General features: G+C 43.0%; 2 protein-coding genes, 1 long non-coding RNA gene and 1 other non-coding gene across 12 annotated transcripts in view; 2 read left to right on the forward strand and 2 right to left on the reverse strand.

Annotated features, from left to right (window-relative positions):
- Positions 1 to 1,158: 1,158 nt before the first annotated feature.
- TOMM7 (translocase of outer mitochondrial membrane 7) lies at positions 1,159 to 3,616 on the reverse strand. The gene is made up of 3 exons (XM_015853693.1): positions 3,377 to 3,616; positions 2,288 to 2,336; positions 1,159 to 1,378 (listed from the first exon to the last, which is right to left on the reverse strand). The coding sequence occupies exons 1-3, from the start codon at positions 3,477 to 3,479 to the stop codon at positions 1,363 to 1,365; spliced, it is 168 nt and encodes a 55-aa protein (XP_015709179.1). The 5' UTR covers positions 3,480 to 3,616; the 3' UTR covers positions 1,159 to 1,362.
- On the forward strand, positions 3,566 to 8,668 carry LOC107309158. 2 transcript variants are annotated; one of them, XR_001553097.1, is made up of 4 exons: positions 3,566 to 3,680; positions 5,201 to 5,291; positions 6,715 to 6,876; positions 8,260 to 8,668. It is a non-coding gene; the product is annotated as an uncharacterized LOC107309158 (long non-coding RNA). The 2 variants fall into 2 exon arrangements; XR_001553098.1 differs by having other exon boundaries at positions 5,201 to 5,266.
- Positions 5,488 to 5,575, forward strand: LOC116653054. The gene has a single exon (XR_004306462.1). It is a non-coding gene; the product is annotated as a small nucleolar RNA SNORD93 (small nucleolar RNA).
- A 3,843-nt stretch (positions 8,669 to 12,511) lies between the features above and the next one.
- FAM126A (family with sequence similarity 126 member A) overlaps positions 12,512 to 17,908 on the reverse strand; it is a 44,174-nt gene continuing 38,777 nt past the window's right edge. For 6 of the 8 annotated variants that reach the window (XM_015853686.2, XM_015853688.2, XM_015853683.2 and 3 more), the window contains one exon: positions 12,512 to 14,997. In XM_015853686.2, the coding sequence (XP_015709172.1) occupies positions 14,441 to 14,997 (557 nt within the window). In that variant the 3' untranslated portion in view covers positions 12,512 to 14,440. Of the gene's footprint in view, positions 14,998 to 15,852; positions 16,148 to 17,908 lie in introns of all 8 variants that reach the window. The other 2 variants (XM_015853690.2, XM_015853691.1) reach the window with 2 other exon arrangements.

Raw genomic sequence — 17,908 nt, forward strand, 5'->3', positions numbered from 1 at the left:
TCTGCACAGAGCAACCAGCAGCACAGGCTTACTTACATTCAGGCAGAAATCTTTCAAGAACATTGAAATGTTTAAAGCATCAACACCAAGCTGAGTGGTGCAGTTGACAATCATAGAGGGAAGTGATGCCATCCAGAGCGACCTGTATAGACATGAGAAGTGGGCCCATGCCAACCTCATGAAGTTCAACAGGGCCAAGTGCAAGGTCCTGCATGTAGGCCAAGGCAATCCCAAGCACAGATACAGGTTAGGTGGAGAATGGCTTGAGAGCAGCCCTGAGGAGAAGGATTTAGAGGCTTCAGTTTATGAAAAACTAAACATGAGCTGTCAGTGTGTGCTTGCAGCCCAGAAGGCCGACCGTATTCTGGATTGCATCAAGAGAACTGTGACCAATCAGTCAAAGGAGCTGAATCTGCCCCTCTGCTCTGCTCTGAGACCCCAACTGGAGTACTGCGTCCAGGTCAGGGGCTCCCAACAGGACAAGAACATGGAGCTGCTGGAACAGATCCAGAGGACGGCCACAAAGATGATCAGAGGGCTGCAGCACCTACAAAGATAAGCTGAGAGTTGGCACTCTTCAGCCTGGAAAAGAGAAGGCTCTGAGGAGACCTTATTATGGCCTTCCAGGACCTGAAGGGGGCCTACAAGAAAGCTGGGGAGGGACATTTTATAAGGGCATGTAGCGAGAGGACAAAGGGAAATGGTTTTAAACTTGAAGAGGATAGATTTAGACTAGATATCAGGGAGAAATTCTTTACTGTGAGGGTGGTGAGACACTGGAACAGGTTGCCCAGTGATGCTGTGGATGCTCCCTTCCTGGAGGCATTCAAGGTCAGGCTGGATGGGGTTGTGAGTGACCTGGTCTAGAGGGAGGTGTCCCTGCCTGTAGTAGGGGGTTGGAAGTAGGTGATCTTAAAAGCCCATTCCAAGCTATACAATCCTATGATTCTGGTTCTAGTTATTATGAAGAAAAATCTCTACCCAAAATTCATACCTGTTACATTGATCCAAGAGGGTTGAATGTCACCAAATATACCAAAACAAATGGTTATTTATATTCATGATTGTATATCGTTATATCTATATTCCAATCGTTAAATATATTCATGGTTAAATGAATTGCCATTTTATGTTATAAAGACTTGGAAACAACACACATCCATTTCAAACTGGATTTAATTCCACCACAATCCAAATAAGTTACGTCCATATAAACTCCATTTTATTGTATGTACAACCTATGTCATTAGCACGCTGACAGAGTCAGCTGGTGTAAGTGTTTGCCTCATCCTCTGGAAGGTACGAATCTTCAAACACATTCTCTGTCCACCGGCTGGTTCTAGAGCAGGACAGCCACATCTTTCATCCCCAGAGCAGACTGAAAGGGGAGGGGGGAGGAAATTAAAGTCAGATTTGCAGTACATTCTCGTTTTTAAATAGGCTTCTCTAAAAAGCAAGTCAGAACAAAAAGCCCTATGAAAGTATAGAATAAACACTATACCAAAATAAACCAACGAACCACTCAAAACACATTGCAATGAAGCTGTATGCCCAGAAAAAGGAGAACTTATAAGCCTCTGAGTAGACCCAAATACCTGCACACATACTCTGGTATCACATACATACTTTATGCTCTGCAGACACTCACTGCAAGAAAAAAGCCTCAAGCTGCCAGTGAAACTGAGCACAGGAACACTGCCAGCAAACAAACAACCTGAGCAAATGGCACCACAAAAGACTTTGCTGCAACTGTAATGTGACCTTGACGTGTTTTTCCCATGCTTCCTATAGTTAGAAGTAGCTCCTTCATATGGCACGAGGCAAAAATAATTAATCTATTACTTTGCAAACAACGCAGTCCATCAATTATTTGTCTTAGCAGTACCTGGCTCTGGACTGTTGTCATATTTCAAGATCATTAAAAGAAACACATTTCCTTCAAAACCTTCATTTTAGAAGTTTGATCGGTGGAAACACTCCAATAGAATTCAATCACCACAAGAATTCAAGTGTTACTAATGCCAGGACATTGCAGCAGTGTCAAACTGTCCCCTAACCAAGAGGTAAGGTGAGCAAATGCTTTTTGATTCATTGCAATGACAAATATTGAAGGCTGTATCCCTGTATTTAATGCAGCTTTTAAGCAACTTTACTACCATATTTACAAAGAGGGAAGGAGAATGGATGAAACAGCTCTTGCTGCTTCATGTGAATGACCAGAGGTAACACCTAAAACTGTGCCTATAACAGCTCTGCTTTTGCACGTACATTTGGACGTAACACGTACCTCCAGATTGTTGGCTCAGGCATTCCTGGATCTGCACCCCTCCTAAAACCTGAACAGAAATATACATTAGATAAACACACACGTGTACATGTAGTTTTAGATGTTGTTGAGAATGCAACTGAATGAGACAGCATCAGCAGTGACACCTATGACTGGCATAAGGAACCACAGTGAGCCTTAACAGGCAATGTTCTGTAATGAACTTATAGTGCTATCTCAGTAATGGCTTATTTAATCCAGGGTGAAAGGATTCTAAGTGTTGGATTGATTAAACTCGGGACCTTTTGTTCTAACTGCTTTGCAGGGCGAGTTAATTACAAAGAGCTCATCTCCAGCTATTGACTTAAATCCTGATTCACTAAGGCAAACATATGCTAGGTAAGCAATCCAAGGTTCAGTTTATCAACCAGCTTTCTTGCTGGGCTGTAAATTAAGTCCTGAAGCACAATTATACACAACGATCCTGTTTCACAGAGCTGTAAAGGCTTCATTTACCTACTTAACACAGGAGCTGACACTTCAAGCATAAAAACACCTACAGCAGGCAAAGGTGCCACCTGCATTGCTGTCCTTCCATTAAGGCAAAGCCTGCATTGCCTGGTTCCTTGCAGTTACATAACAGAAGCACACTGAGCACCCAGGGAAATGTACAGCAGCCAACACAGCACATACAGCCGCCCCGTGCCCATAGAGCAGCTCTCAGGTACCGCCCTAAAGGCGGAGCCTTCACAAAACCCCACGAGAGCGAAGTAGGTCGCGGGAATGGCCGCCCCCGGAACCATAAAATAACCGATAAAATAAGGATGGGAACGTAATAACCTAATGCTACGTAATGCGGCAGAGCTCAAAGCGATCTCCCCTTCTAGTTAAAGCCCGACGGGTCGCACACCAAACCCCGGCTGCTTCCACGTCGCTCATGCTCTGATCACAGCGTAGGGAGGGCTCGCCCCGTGCCCGCACGTGTCCCCCCGCGCCCGCACGTGTCCCCCCGCACCCCCATCCTCGCCTTGGCCACCCGCCCCCAGCCGCCCCCCCTCGCTCCCCACCCCGTTCCCGGGTCCATCCCATTCGGTACCCGCAGGCACTGACCTAAATAGAGCACGACCGGGATGAAGCCCCAGCGGATGGCGAACTGACCGCCCTTGAAGAGCTGCTGCAGCCGCTGCTTGGCCTCCTTGCTGAGCTTCGGCATCACGGCGGTAGGGACGGACAAGGAGGGGAGGAGCGGAGCGGACCGCCCCCCACGTCATGCGGCGGCGGTGGGAGGTGCTCGGAGGGGGGATGGGGATGGGGCCCTTCCGGGACGGTGAGATGGGGGTCGGTGGGGGCAGGGGCTTGGGGTTGTTTTTTGCGCTCCGATGTGGCCCTGCGTCGAGGTTGGAAGTGGTTGCGGGTAAGTGAAGGGCAGAGCTGAGGCTTAGTCCCAGGAGGGGAGTAAACTCTTCGAAAGGGTTGACAATAGCAGGACACGGGGAAATGGTTTTAAGTTAAAAGAGGGAAGATTTAGGTTGGATGTTAGGGGGAAGTTCTTCACTAGGAGAGTGGTTAGGACCTGGAACAGGCTGCCCAGGGAGGTTGTGGATGCCCCGTCCTTGGAGGTGTTCAAGACCAGGTTGGACGGGGCCCTGGGCAACCTGATCTAGTAAAGGTGTATGTTTGGTGGCCCTGCCAGGCAGGGGGGTTGGAACTACATGATCCTTGAGGTCCCTTCCAAACCGGGTCATTCTGTGATTCTGTGAGTGGCTTCTTTGTCAGCTGAACAGCTTATCCCTGTTGGGGTTAGGCACCGGCGTCATAGTTCAGTAGGTGAACATCAGTATGAAGGGACTGTGAGTCTACGTGTTCATGTAAAGAGTTTGCCTTCATGCATTCTCAGCCTTCAAACATCCTCTAAATGATGCCAGCCATAGGATTTGTTATGTGGATTGGCTCTGTTAGTTATGCTTGATGAGGACTGCCAACAACCAGCTCTTTATGCTGCTCATGTAGGTAAGAAATTACTGGTAGTTCATCCTTCAAAATGTTGAACAAATCATTCCCAGTGTAATGTTGCTGTTGGAGCTTTATCCAGTTGTTAAGTGAACAGTTTTGTTATTGTGGGCAGATTAATGGAGCACTTTCAGTAACAAATCAATGGAACATGTTAATGAAGATCTTCCTGTGGCAATCTCAGGCAGCTGACATCACAGGTACATCACCCATAGAAGACAGAACTGCTTCTGAAATGCTCTATCAGTTGTCTTTTCTAGTTAGTATTAAAGGTGATTTTGTACTTAGGAGGTGGTCACACATTCCTGCTTTGTCACTAGTTACATCAGTGTGTGCTCAGAGATATGATTTAGCAGAGGGTTGTTAGAGTCAGGGTACTATGGTTAGGCCGTGGTTGGACTTGGTGATCTTTGAGGTCTTTACCAACCTCAGTAATTCTATGATTTTTACTTTATTATGATGATTAAACCATCTATTGTGCCCTTGTAAGGATGGTCCTTCCATTCTATTTTAATATTCCCATTCATTTCATACATCCCAGCTACTCTGCAGTACCGCCGCTCTGGGAAATGCACCTTTTCAGTTTGCAGAGGCCACATTTCACAGAGATAAATAGAAATGGAAAGCACTAAGTCTGAAAAGACTTAGGCTACGTGATTGTACTACCTGGGAAACAGCACAATTCTAGGACATCTCATTCACTCTCAATAGTTGTAAAAGGAATATCAGTTGGGGTTAAATACAATCTCAACAAAGTAAAAGGCTGGCAATAATCAACCACATGAAGCTTAACAAGAGCAAGTGTTATATTCTGTACCTGGGCTTGGGCAGTCCTGGCTGCACATGCAGACTGGCAGACGAGAGGATTGAGGTTTAACATGGAACTGAGAGCAAACACAGTAATGACATTATTTTTCATTTTAGCTCCTGAAGCCAGCAGAGGAGAAACAGCAGCCTGAGGTGAAACAACATTCAACAGAACCTCATCAGGTGCTTTCAGAGGACTCTGAAAAAAGTATTGTTGTGCTTAAAAATGGAATATTAGCCGCTACTCAGCTTTATTTGCTTTCAAAACCTGACCGTCTCACTCACTCCATTGTAATTTAAGAATGAAAATGACATATTGCAATAAAGATACCATTACCTTTCCATACGTAGTTACTCTAAAAATATAACAGTTCTTAAATGCACATTGCTATGATTGCAGTATTTGGCCAGGGATGAAAACAACCATCTGATTACTTGCATACTCACAGTGATATGCAGAAGTCTGATGGATTAAAGGATTTTCTGAGGCCAAAACTAATATCCGTATTCTCTCGCTCTTTGATTTTAAAGCCAGTTTTGTTTTTGTTTTTTAAAGCATCCGAGGAGTGAAACTGTCAGTGGCTTTAGAAAGACTTTCCTCAAAAGACATTTGACTACATACTTTTTAATTGTCAGCCAGTCTTATATAGAGATTAAACCTGTAAAGATTGTATAGGATTTAGAAGGTCTGCCTGTTTTAGGCAGATTCCTATATTATGATTGAAACAAATGAGGAACAGAGTGGTGATATTCCCATTTCTAAAACAGACTTTGCCCATCCTGTATTTGTTGTCTGTACCAATTTGGTACACTGAATTAAGGTTAGGCAACATTAAAATGGAGAACGTGAGGTCTTTGTCATCAGTTTACACAAAAGCATCTATGAAAGTGAAGTGTTTCTCTTTGGTACAGGGCACGGAAGCAGAGCATCTGAAAAATAAGAATTGTCATTAAAATTCATACACATCTTCCTATTTTCAAGGTATCTCCTCCCAGCACTGATGTACTGACAGCCTAAAACACCTCTCCGTAATGTTCTTTTAGACTCTTTCCAGTAATGCGTAGAGCACTGTCACCATTTGGGACAATACTCACCGGTGTTGCAGTGTGGCATTGCTGCTGCTTTCCAGTTGGGATTATTAAAAAGCTCCTACAGCTGATCCACAAGGGCAAAATCAAGACATTCTGGATACTGAGCTTGTTTTTTCAATCCAGATGATTTGTAGCAACAGCGCATATGGCACTAATTAATGAGATATGAGTAGATTTTGGCATAGCTTCCTGCTTAAAGAAGAAGATAAACGGTAACAACAGATTTGCTGTGTGCCTTTCACTGCTTCCTATGAAGTGTTATATGTACTCCTGAAGTTTTTATTGTGAATCATAATCATTTCTGCAATGATTTTATCAGATGGATAGGATATTCAAGCAACTTTTGAGAGATCCTTATGTTCTGCATTATAAAGTCCATTAGCCATACTTGCCACAGACTACAAATTTGACCCTAAATTTCAAGCTTTCAAAGGGCCGAAATAAAGTTATTGTTCTGTAATACTTCTTTTTCTTTGCATTTATTCAAGTGAGCGTTCACTATAGGTGCAATAAAATTGCATTTTACTCCTTCATTTTAGGCTTAAGCAGCAGTCACAGGAGATTAAATGCAGTTAAGCATAACACAGTGTGAAGATGAGACGAAAAATGAAGCAGAGGTGCCTTATCTCCCAGTTCATAGCAGCACAAGTTTTATATTCCAGACACAATGTCTGGGTTGAAATCGTACTACGTAAATCCGTGTAAGTATTATTTTCCTATTACGTTCCTGCTTTAAATATAGGAAAGAAAATGAGTCTTCCTGAGTAAAGGGATGTGTTAATTGCGTGTGGGATTTGTGATGGAAAGTTCTCTCTAAAATAAGCAGTAACTGAAGTTGGTCGTTACATATTAGGAGCAAAAGTTGCTTCTAGTGAGAGAATGCCAGACTGGGCTGACGCTGGTCTCTTCTATGACATTATTACTGGACTGATGTGCAGAGCACAAAGTATTTATTTGTTATAAAAATGAAAAAAATAAAGGTTATCTAAAGGTGTTGATTAATAAACTGTGTCAGCCTCTATGAATTTAGTTCCCCTTCTTCATTACATAAAGACAATATCGATTCAAAATGTATTAGCAGTGTTTCATTATTGCCAGTGGAGGGCAGACTTGAACTGGAAACTCTTTTTGCCGCTTTGATTTCTGGAACTTATAGTACAAGATAGTCCCTCAAGCTCAGAGCTGGTGGCAATCTCATCACTTCTCCACTATTCTAATTACTCTTGCACTGGATAAAAGCTTCTTTACAATTGCTGTTTGACACAATGAGTGTTCTGCTACGTCACAGAAACGAAATAGAGAATGTTGGAATAAAAATGGTAATATAAAAGTGGATGGGTCCAGCAAGGATTTGTTCCGTGTTCAGAAGATCATGGAGTCTGCTACCTGCCAGCAGGTTTTGCTTCCACAGCTCTTACTCATCACAGCTCTTATCCCTGACATATGTCAGCATCCGACGCTTCTTTTACACCTTCTGGGATCCTGTGTTTAGGGATTTCTTCTTCTCCCCAATGTCTTCAAGCCAGAAACATATCCCTTTATGTAGAAGATTCTTAGCTTTGTTCACGCTGCTTTTTTGGCATTTGTTTTCTTGGTAGGTTCCACTTCTGTAGACTGTTGAGTATTAAGCGTATTATGAAAGTCCATGTGGTTTTCTACATTATAAATCACAGATACACTCTAGATTGGCAGGATTCTTGAATACTGGCTTGCAGCATCCCAGTTCCAGAGAGAGATGTGGACAGATCTTTGATCTTAAGGGCCAGAATTTGGTCACATTCACAAACACATTTGAGAGCTTGCAAAAGTGGCCAAGAGAGAGAGCAGGGGGTGTCACTGATGAGCTGCAGAGAAATGGCACCTCCTGGAGAACCATCTAATAGATGGACTGCATCTGAGTTCTGCTCCTGCTCTGCATTAAGCAAACACGTTTAGCACTGCTGCAGTCACTACTGGAGTACACAGCACACCAGCATATGCTGAAATCCAGGATGCTCAGTTCAACAGGGAGGAGTGGGTCATATAAATGGCGTTAACTGAAATACACAACAAACATACACGTTCTTGTGTTCCTTTTCTTGCAGAAGCCCCAGCTGGTAGTTAAGCAGTTCACAGCACAGATGTCTGTGGAAGAGAAGCTCCTGCAGCCAGCCAGCCCTGTACTGACAGCAAGCAGTTCTCACTGCAGCACTGTGGTTAGCTGTGTCACGCAACATATAAATCATAAAGACAAAGGCAGCTTTCCCTGGCCAGGTCAGTAAGAAGAAACCACAGTTACCAAATCAGTGTCTTGGCACTGCAACTGCACAGCGCCTCAGTGGAGCAGGTTAACGGGGTCGGGTCCCTTCCTCCAGAGGTTTGGCCTCACTCACCTTCAGGCAGCTGAGTTTCTGTTGACTCAAAGGGGAAGCAAGAAGTTTGAGGAATGCTGCTGAAAGGCCTCATGTTGTCTGACATCCTATGACAAGGAAAAATAAACTCCTTTGACCACAAGCTGTAATGACTCTGACCTCTGTGTAAGCTTTCAGTGGCATCAGTACTTGTGCATCCTGCTTTTGGTTTTGCCCTGCTCACTTGCATTATATTGTGCATTGCACAAAGAGCTTCAGAGGCAGCTCCTGTGAGCCAGACTCTGGGAGCAGTTACAGCTGATAGAACAGAAATAATACTGGGCCCAAAAGTCATCCTTGTTTTGTTGTCTGTCACTGCAGTTTCCATGTGCAGAGTAGCTACATGGGAGCTGCTACCTCCAACCAGCAGCAGCTCTCAGGAGGAGCACGTATCCATGTGGCTCTGTGACAGTGCTGCAAAATACCACATTTGATCTCTGGGTAAAATGGAAAAGGCAGGATGGTGTTCTTTCACACCACAACTAAAGAGAGACAAGTGCAAGCAGCGCGATGTACGAACGCTTACATTTTCATCACAAATACCAGCATTTCTGGGCCTGCAGCTCTGAAAAGCCTGGTGCTTTAGCAGATAGCAGCTCACAGATAGATCCCTGTGCTCTCAGAAATGCAAAGACTTGTGAGAAGTGCCTTTCAGCTCAGCCTGGTGGAGCACAGCACCCTGAGCAACTCCCAGCGGGCTCCTATTTCTCCCCTCTTGGCTTCATGCATACCCATGTCCTCCAGGTACAGGGAGTAAATGTGGCAGTGATGCGTTTTCACCTGTAACTCAAGGCAGCGGGACATTTCCCCGCCTTCTGACAACTAACTGTTATCAGGTCTCCTCTCCCCTGCTCGACAGAACGCCTTACACTGCTCACCAGTTTTTATTCAGGACAGCAGGGAATGAAGCTCATCACACACACTGCCTACAGCGTGCAGTCTGACACACTGCACTAATAACAGTTTTCCTGTCACCACAAAATATCACATTTATGGATGGCATCCAGCGTGGAGCCAACCAACGTGAGCTACACAGCCACAGCGTATTACTGAGCCGTGCACCGAGTTCAGCCCTTGGATGTGCATCGCTGCACTGAGCGACCACTGGGTGGCAATGACAATCTCCTGAACAACACTTCCCTGTATTTAGTGGTCTCGGTCCCCTTTTCCTGCTCCTCCCCTTCTTTTTGTTATTTTATTTTCTCCAGGGACATTTTGTTCAACAACTCCCATAAGCGATAAGGATCTACAGTGATTGATACAATCTGTCTTCCATCAAGAAAACTCAAGGAAGTGACAAGAAAACCATCGATGTTCAAGCACACAGAGCAGAGCACAGCCAGGGCAATGCCCGCAGCCACCCCCACATTGAGCTCTCCTCTTTGTGTCTCGTTTTGCTCAGCTTCTTCATTCATTCCAAGCTGCCTGCAGAGACAGATACAGAGGAAGCGTAGCAGACAGAGCAGCTCTTACAGCTCCTGTTTTGTTCTCCAGGCACCTCTTTCCTCACAGCTCAGCACAGTGTGTTCCTTATGCAGTCTTCTTTCTTTCAGGCATGAAACAAAACTGCCCCTCAGTGCTGAGCGGTACCGTGCTGCCTCTTCATAGAGCAGGAAGTAGTTACAGGGATTACGAGCGTGGTGCTGAATGTCAACATATATTAAAGCTGTTTAATATCTCGAAATAGAATATCCTTCCACCTAAAGTGCTGCCTTTCTGCCTAGAATTAAATTACGGCATCGGCTGCCTTGGATCTACCTAATAACTCATCTTTGTTGGCATATTTAACAAGTTATTCATCCCAGCATTACTAGAGTGCGTCAAAACTCTTTTGTGCTGGCAGGCAGCAACAGCAGCTTTACCCATTGCAGCTCTGAAAGCACAAAAACACTGTCACTCAGTGAGGGCAGAGGGCCTGGATCACTCTGCTGCCTGCATCCCATATGCCAAACCCTGTGGAGAAGATGGGCAATAGCGGGGGATCCTACGCAACACCATCACCCAGCCCTTTCCAGGTCATTTATCCCTACACACCTTTGCTTTGGGGTGATGATACCGAGCAGTGGAGTAATCACTGAGAGGCCAAAGCATGTTGGTTGAGGAGCACTGCTAGGGCTTAATGCTGAGTCCCATCCCAGACCTGAACCTACCCCTGCAGCCCACATTGCTTTGGAGACAGGGAGGCAGTTCAGTGGGGCCCAGCAGAGCTGGGGGCTCCTCCAGGTTCACAAACTGTCCCATCCCAACACACAGGTAGCTGAGCAGAACCAGCAGGCCTGCACGCACGGACATGGGGCTCTCAGCTCTACTTACCTATGAAAAGGAAGCACATGAGATGGAAGCAGGAGACCAAGGAGGACTACAGAGAGACATTATACCCATGTATATTTGCAGCACTGCAAACCTCAAACACTGACAAAAGTTGTCAAATAATTCAGTTAGAAACGTCTAAAATCCTCATGGATCACAGACCTACTGAGAAGGGCGGCATACAGTTCCGTATTCATGTACTTATCAAATCTGTCGGCTATTCAAGACAATTCAGTGGCACTTCTCCCCCTTCAGAAAACTCATTGTGGTTCTAGGTCAAGTGGTTGAAGGCCATACAATTATTACACGAGTGCCATAGATTTGCTAAACAAAAACAGTTCTACTCAGCTTTGAAAATGTTGATGCTCAAAGCTGTCATTGGAAACAGTTTCCTCTGACTCAAAACAGGGAGGTCAGTTGTAAATGTCAGCATTCGGCAACTTCTGTAGTGATAATTTGAGATGATTCACTCTCCTACATAACGTTTTTCCCCTGCAGAAGGTTGCAGTTCTGCACGGCATTTGGAGTGCATTCATCAGAACTGCCTACTGCCGGGTAGACTACAATATGTAATGATAGAATACCACGAGTTGGACTGTTAGAAAAGCTCTGCTTCTTTAGCATACTGTTCCTCCATCAGTCTAAAATGATCAGATAACGCTCAATAAAATCAAAGCCTCTCAACACTTCGGAAATTAATAGCTTTGTTTCTGGTCCCACCCTCCCCTCAATTCTGCACTGGAGGCAGTGCAACACATCTGGAACAGAGACATTCAAACAACAACTAATTCTGCCTTCCCTCCCCCACTGCATTTTTGCATACAACTGAAGAATGGAAAGAAGCACAACTGGAAGTTGCTCTATTTTCCATCGGTAAAGAAATTTTTGAGACCATCAGCATCAAGGAGTGCTGTCTGTTCACAAAGACATGCTCATTGGTTATGACACTCCAGAGACTTAAACATACACACTTACAAAGACACACACGTATGGAAGTGGCAGCTGCTGGTACCAAGACAATTTCCTTTCATTTTCTAAAGGAAGCATGAAGACTTACATAATCCTGGCTGCAGTAATGTGAGTTTGTGTTTCAGGTTCAAGTGAGAACACAGTTAGAATCATGATTTCTATAAAATGAAAGGATAGATTAACCTTATTGACTTTACAGCATCCCAATCGTGTTATGGATTCACACTTGATGGCATTTTAGATGCTTCAAGAACTGGCATGGCTTGCAGCTGAGGTGGCTACATCTAGCCTGAAACACTATCTGCTCTGAAGGTAACTGAAACAGTCATGAATTAAATGAATCCAAAACAAGAGAATTACACTAATCTTCTGGTTCCTCAGTGCTAACTAATCATTAGTGCCATCACATTTACCAACTGAAATTTTATCCACCTGTTCCAGTTCTGCCTTCAATTTTAGTTGCTGTAAACACGACCCCACAAGAGCAAATCAGGTGGCAGCTGTGAGTTCTGCAGGTTGTTTTTCATCATATCCAACACAAACATCCAAGAAAGGAAGAACTCCACATTCAGTAGGTGTTGTGCAGTTCCCAGCTGCCTGAAAAACCCTTCTATTGCCTCTTGTTACACCTACATTAGTCCAGATATATTGGTCAATCTGAAACAAATACATTAGTACTGAATGTGTATTTCAACAGAGTCTGGAAAAAAGAACAAACCAGTAACAACAATACAGGCAAATTTTCTGTCATATTAAATATTTACAAAAGCATTTTAATTTCAAAAACTACCAGTTTATTTGACTGGCCAAAGTATTAAACACCAAACAAGACAAGTCTGTAGTTTGTACGATAGGAATGTAAATTGTCATGTACAATTCAGAAGACATTTCACTGTGAGAAGGTGAAATACTACATTGCTAAAACTAAACAGCGTCATCCAATGAGCTGAAGAATGTGAGAAAGTGTGGCACATTCATTTACACCCAGACTGAGCTGAGGACAAACACCCACAGACGGCTGCAGCTACTTCGCCCAGCTGAAGGAATATAATGCAATGTACACAACTAGTTTGCTGTCTTAGAAGTAGAACCATACAACTAAACCCCTATCAACTACGTCTTCTCATCTCTTTTCATTAACTAGTTAACTAGAAACCTGAATAACATTAGCTGCTTAAATGTTACTTGTGCTTCAGTTCAAGTTAAAAAGGGACACCAACATTCATCTCTAGGCAGATCAGAAAGTCTACCAAAATGTTCACGTTAGTGCTCGGGTCTGTTCTGAGGTCCTTCCACATCCCTGACAACAAAGGATCACCAGCTGCAGAAATGAGGACTGCTGGGAATGACCAGCCATTAGATCCTCTCCCCAGTTCCACATGCATAATGATTTGCTGCCCATCAGATCAGCACTGCCCCTGACTTTTTGCTTCTCCAAATTTCCACATAAACAGTTTTAATTTTTACTCTTAATTAAAGCCTGAAGCTTATAAAAATCAGTATCAAACAAGGTCACCATACGGGTCAGGTAACTTAGAACATGTTACATTTTGATAATTTCTAACTAGAAAAATACTAGATACAAAACTCTAGCAATTAGGTTGCTAGTTATATTTACATTGTCATTTCCCTTTGTGCTTGCAAGTTTCCAAAAGTTCACATCCTTTGGTACTATTAGTCTCAAGTAACAAGTTCACCTTGAATGCAGTTACACTCCTGAATTGTTTGATTCAGTGCAAAGGGTTCGTACCCTATTTTCTGCATGATACCTCTAGATAAGCACATCTCTTCCTCGTGAATAATACAAATACTGACGACAGCAACGTTTCCATGAGAAGTTTTGTGCTCAACATTTAAGAAACTGAAAGGAAGAGTCGGTCACACTTGTCTGAAAAGTGGCTATTGCAGTCGGTGATAAGAACTGCCATCCACAAGTGCTGCTACCATGTGACGTTTGGCCCAGTTTCAAAGACTTATATATAAAACAAAATGCATCTTTACCTCAGACACACGTAGGCGTACAGAAGTGTGAACGCTGCAGTGTGTACTAACAGAAACCACCATAACATCAAACACTAACTGACCTTTCTGTTTTTAACCTTACATATAGGTATACCTTCCTCATAACTCACAGAAGAGCACTCATATTCTTACAATGCCATTCCAAAACGTCATACTCATGCTGCAAGGCTCCTCTTAAAAGAGATACTTGCAGTTTTTTGTATGCCAAGCAGTAGCGAAAAGTATAATCTGGGATAGAGGATCTCTCCTTTCCCATATAGTGCATTTGTAAAAAGCCAGACATCTTGGTCAGTAGCTAAACAAACAGTATTTGTTAATTTGGTAAAGATATAAACTCTGCATGAAGTAGAAACAACTGGAGGATAAATGCAGGAAGTCAAAGAGGAACTTTCCAACCTATTAGAAGCTGATGCAGAATAATTAGAACTCTATTTACCACTACTGTCAAATGTGAGCGGAATAAGAATTTACAGGTTTGAGATTTAAGGACGTAACACAGGACGTATTAAGAGCTTAAGGTACAGTTCCAACATCTGCATAAAACCCCACGTTTCATTTTGCCAATGTAACAATATCAATCTGTTGACAAAGTTATGCTAATACTAGGAGGTCGCTGTTGATTAGGTTGTTTGCTTAATACTGGGAGGTCTGTTCTTTCTGTTCCATAGATAAGTTTTTCCTCCTGGAGACTGCAAGCTGAGAACCTGTTTGCCTCTGTACCAGATATACCTCCACGATTATTGGCAACTGTGACACCACTGACCTGTTCAAAGGATTTACTAAACACAGTCGTGGTAGTTCTAGCCAGACTATGGCTACCAGGTTTAGGTAGGGACTGGCTTGTTGTCAGTGTCAGTCTCTTCAAAGAGACAAGCTCCAGGTTCTCACTCAGGGCTCTCTGAGTTTGCTTTCGTGATAAGTGTTCTCTGCAGGTTTCTCCTTCTTTTTCTCTTCCTGCAGCTTTGCTTCCTCCAGATCTTCGTTGGCTCTTCCCTAGAAGGTTCTTACTGCTCGTGTTGCTGCTGTTAGATAAGGCGGACTGACTCGTGCTAGAAGCAGCCCTAGAGTAAAACCCTTCATCAGTTTCAGATACTTCTATCAGTTCTTCTTCAATTCCTAAATCTGTATTTCCTGTGTGGTAGAAAAAAGAAAAAAAATTAATCAACATTTGCCTTTCTCACATCTGTTGACTTCATGTATTACTAAACTTTGATATTCACAAGCTTGAAGCCATAAAGCAACAGCACAGAGAACAGAAGACCAGAACTTACCTATTACATTTTGTAATCAAGAATCATTAGGATATAAAATTCCAGCAAATAATGCTGTATTAAGGAGATCAAAAAGCATGCCTACAATTTCATTCTGTAGTGATTTTGATTTAAACAAATAAATAAATGCAGTATTGTTAATTCATGCAGATTAGAAACCGATTAGAAGATGCCAAACAAAAGTGCAAATCTCATGTTGAGCAAGTGCTCCAATACAATTTTTTGCAAAGCTTGTTAATAATGAATGATCTGTGATCGATGTCCCAGAAAACCCAGCATGGCAGCTGTTCATTCAGCAACCCAAGAGTGCTTTAGTACTGAAAGGTCACCTTCTGCACTATAGATCTCATAGCACGAGTTGGAAACTCATGCACAGTGGAACATTAAGTCTCCAGTATACCGCAACAAGTGGAATTCAGAATATTTTAGGTATACAGGGAGACAATTTTCACTTCCATTTTGATTGACTCTTCATAATATTCATCACTGGATTTTGTAAATCCAAGGAATATGCTTAGGAAATTCAAGGAAATGTTGAGTCTCACGGCGTATGGTCTGCAGATTAAATATATCTGCTTGTAAATACGCTGTCATTGTCCACGGCACAGACAGAGCTGTGTGCAGTACATGCATTTGTGTTATTACACATGCAATATATTAACTGCATACTTCAATTCTTCAAACATGCAGCAGTGACCCTTTCAATCAGCGGTACCTTAGAGTGCAGCTACAAGTGGTCTGCTAAAACTGCACTCTGCCAGATGAGTTTATTCCATCCTCCATCATTTTTCTTACAGATTTTTGCCTCCTGATTTCTGGCATGCATTTGCTGTCAGTTCTAGGATCTGTAGCTGTTTCCTGTACTCCCTGTATATGCTGAACATCATTCTCTGCTAGTGCTCTGCTTTTTTCCCCATTCCCGGGTTTCTCTCCAGACACATTTGTGACACTAATCTCAGGTATGATAAAGTTGCCCATTTCAGTAGCATCATTACCATTCTCTGCTTGTTCTAGAATTAAAGATGGATAAGGAAAAAAAAAAAGACAAAAATGATGTCTGAAACAAAACATGGAACAAAAAACAATAGAAATAGATGATTAAAGCATTATGAATTAAAGCAGATGTTCACACATTCACCTCTTGTTAATCAGCTATATTAGTGAGTATGAAATTCTCCTCTTAAATTGTGAGAGTCCATCTTCCAATGATCATCCTTCACCCACCCACATACTGAGAAGTCCCCAGCTCAAACATTCCAGTTTTGAAATACTATTTTATCTGGAGGAGATCCCCCCAGCCCCTACCCTGAGGATCCCTGTGCAGGCACAGTGCACACCCAGGCAGCACGCTGCAGCCCTTGGCTCTCTGCTACCACCACTGCTGTCTGCACTCATCACAGAGGAGAAGTCAGTCCCAGACAGAAAGATATTCTGGCAGGGACAGACATCACCACCCACAATGGAGAAGCTATCCCTCCTTTTACCCGTCAACATTTGTTAACATGATTCTTTAGAACCGACCAGTCAGCTACTTATGAAAGCGTCCATTTAACAAGTTGCACAAGCCAATGGAAATGGAACTAATAGCTGCTGCCGTTAGCCACTAGTTTCCTAATATTTGTCAAGAAACAAATTAAAAGCTGCGATCGTTCTCCCTTCTAAGCGGTACTACAGCTGTGTTAGAATACCATTATATACAGACCTTTTTCTAGAAATATAGGAGCAGAAAGTTAGTGAGAAGACCACCATTCATTGGCTTCAATGGCCTCATTACACAGGGAGAGGCACAGCTACCCCACCCCTCAGCAAATCTCCAAACCTGTTCCTCCTCCCATCAGCGCCCTTGGAGGCACCTTACTTCGGCAGAGCTACTTCCCAGAACCTCCGCATGCACAAGTTTATTCTAGAAACTTCATTTACATCTGGAAAACCAGGGTGAGGAGAACAAAGAACAAAGCTCGCAGATAGTCCCTTCTCCACTAAGTGCATTAATAAACAGCTGCTCTGGAGAAAGGAGATTCAGAACGTACCAAGTCCACAGCACAGCAGAGACTGGAGGAAAAGAGGAAGAACTTCCTACATCACACATTTGGGGATAATAGCAATAAATTAATTATTGTGGTTTAGTGACGTGCATTTCTAAATGTAATATCCTACCGTGTGTTAACACTTTACTGCTGCATTCCCACAGCTGTGTAACCACTACAGTAACAAACTGAAGGAAATAGCTCTTAGCATAATCGTGTTTAATCTTTTAGTTAAGTTCTCTTTACTTTCTGATAAAGGGGAATACACCTTTCTGAGTTTGAACTACAGGAGGAAGCTAATGACAAATAGGCTATTAACACTATAGTACCTACTGTCCTGTGGCAGCAATAAGGCTACACAATCCATGTCCCCTACAGCAGCACTCTGTCCTTCTACCTTAATTATTTATACATGTATATACATATTTAAGAACACCCAAAACAAACCTTCAGCTTCATAGTATTTGTCTTTTGAAGACAATACTGCTTCAAGCTGGACAACGCTGAAGGTCTATCCTTTGAAACAGAGATATCGATATCCCGTGCACAAGGCAATGTGGCAGAAGAGAAACAAAGTGCAAAACTGACAAAACTGGTTGTATAGACAAAACTGAAGAGTTACACTGCTTTGCTGCTACTTGTGAATAGAGACATGGATGTCACTCAAGCTATTTTTTTTAAAACACTAACACTAAGGCATGAAAAACTAACACTAGATCAAATCCCCTTTAAGCTGTATGATTC

The sequence above is a fragment of the Coturnix japonica genome, chromosome 2 (assembly GCF_001577835.2).
Source record: "Coturnix japonica isolate 7356 chromosome 2, Coturnix japonica 2.1, whole genome shotgun sequence".
Taxonomy (NCBI): domain Eukaryota; kingdom Metazoa; phylum Chordata; class Aves; order Galliformes; family Phasianidae; genus Coturnix; species Coturnix japonica.

Coding starts and splice junctions, on each gene's coding strand:
- TOMM7 (XM_015853693.1), bottom strand. CDS start 3,479: ATGCCGAAGCTCAGCAAGGAGGCCAAGCAGCGGCTGCAGCAGCTCTTC. Junction 2,337..3,376: donor CCCGGTCGTGCTCTATTTAG/GTCAGTGCCTGC, acceptor ATTTCTGTTCAG/GTTTTAGGAGGGGTGCAGAT.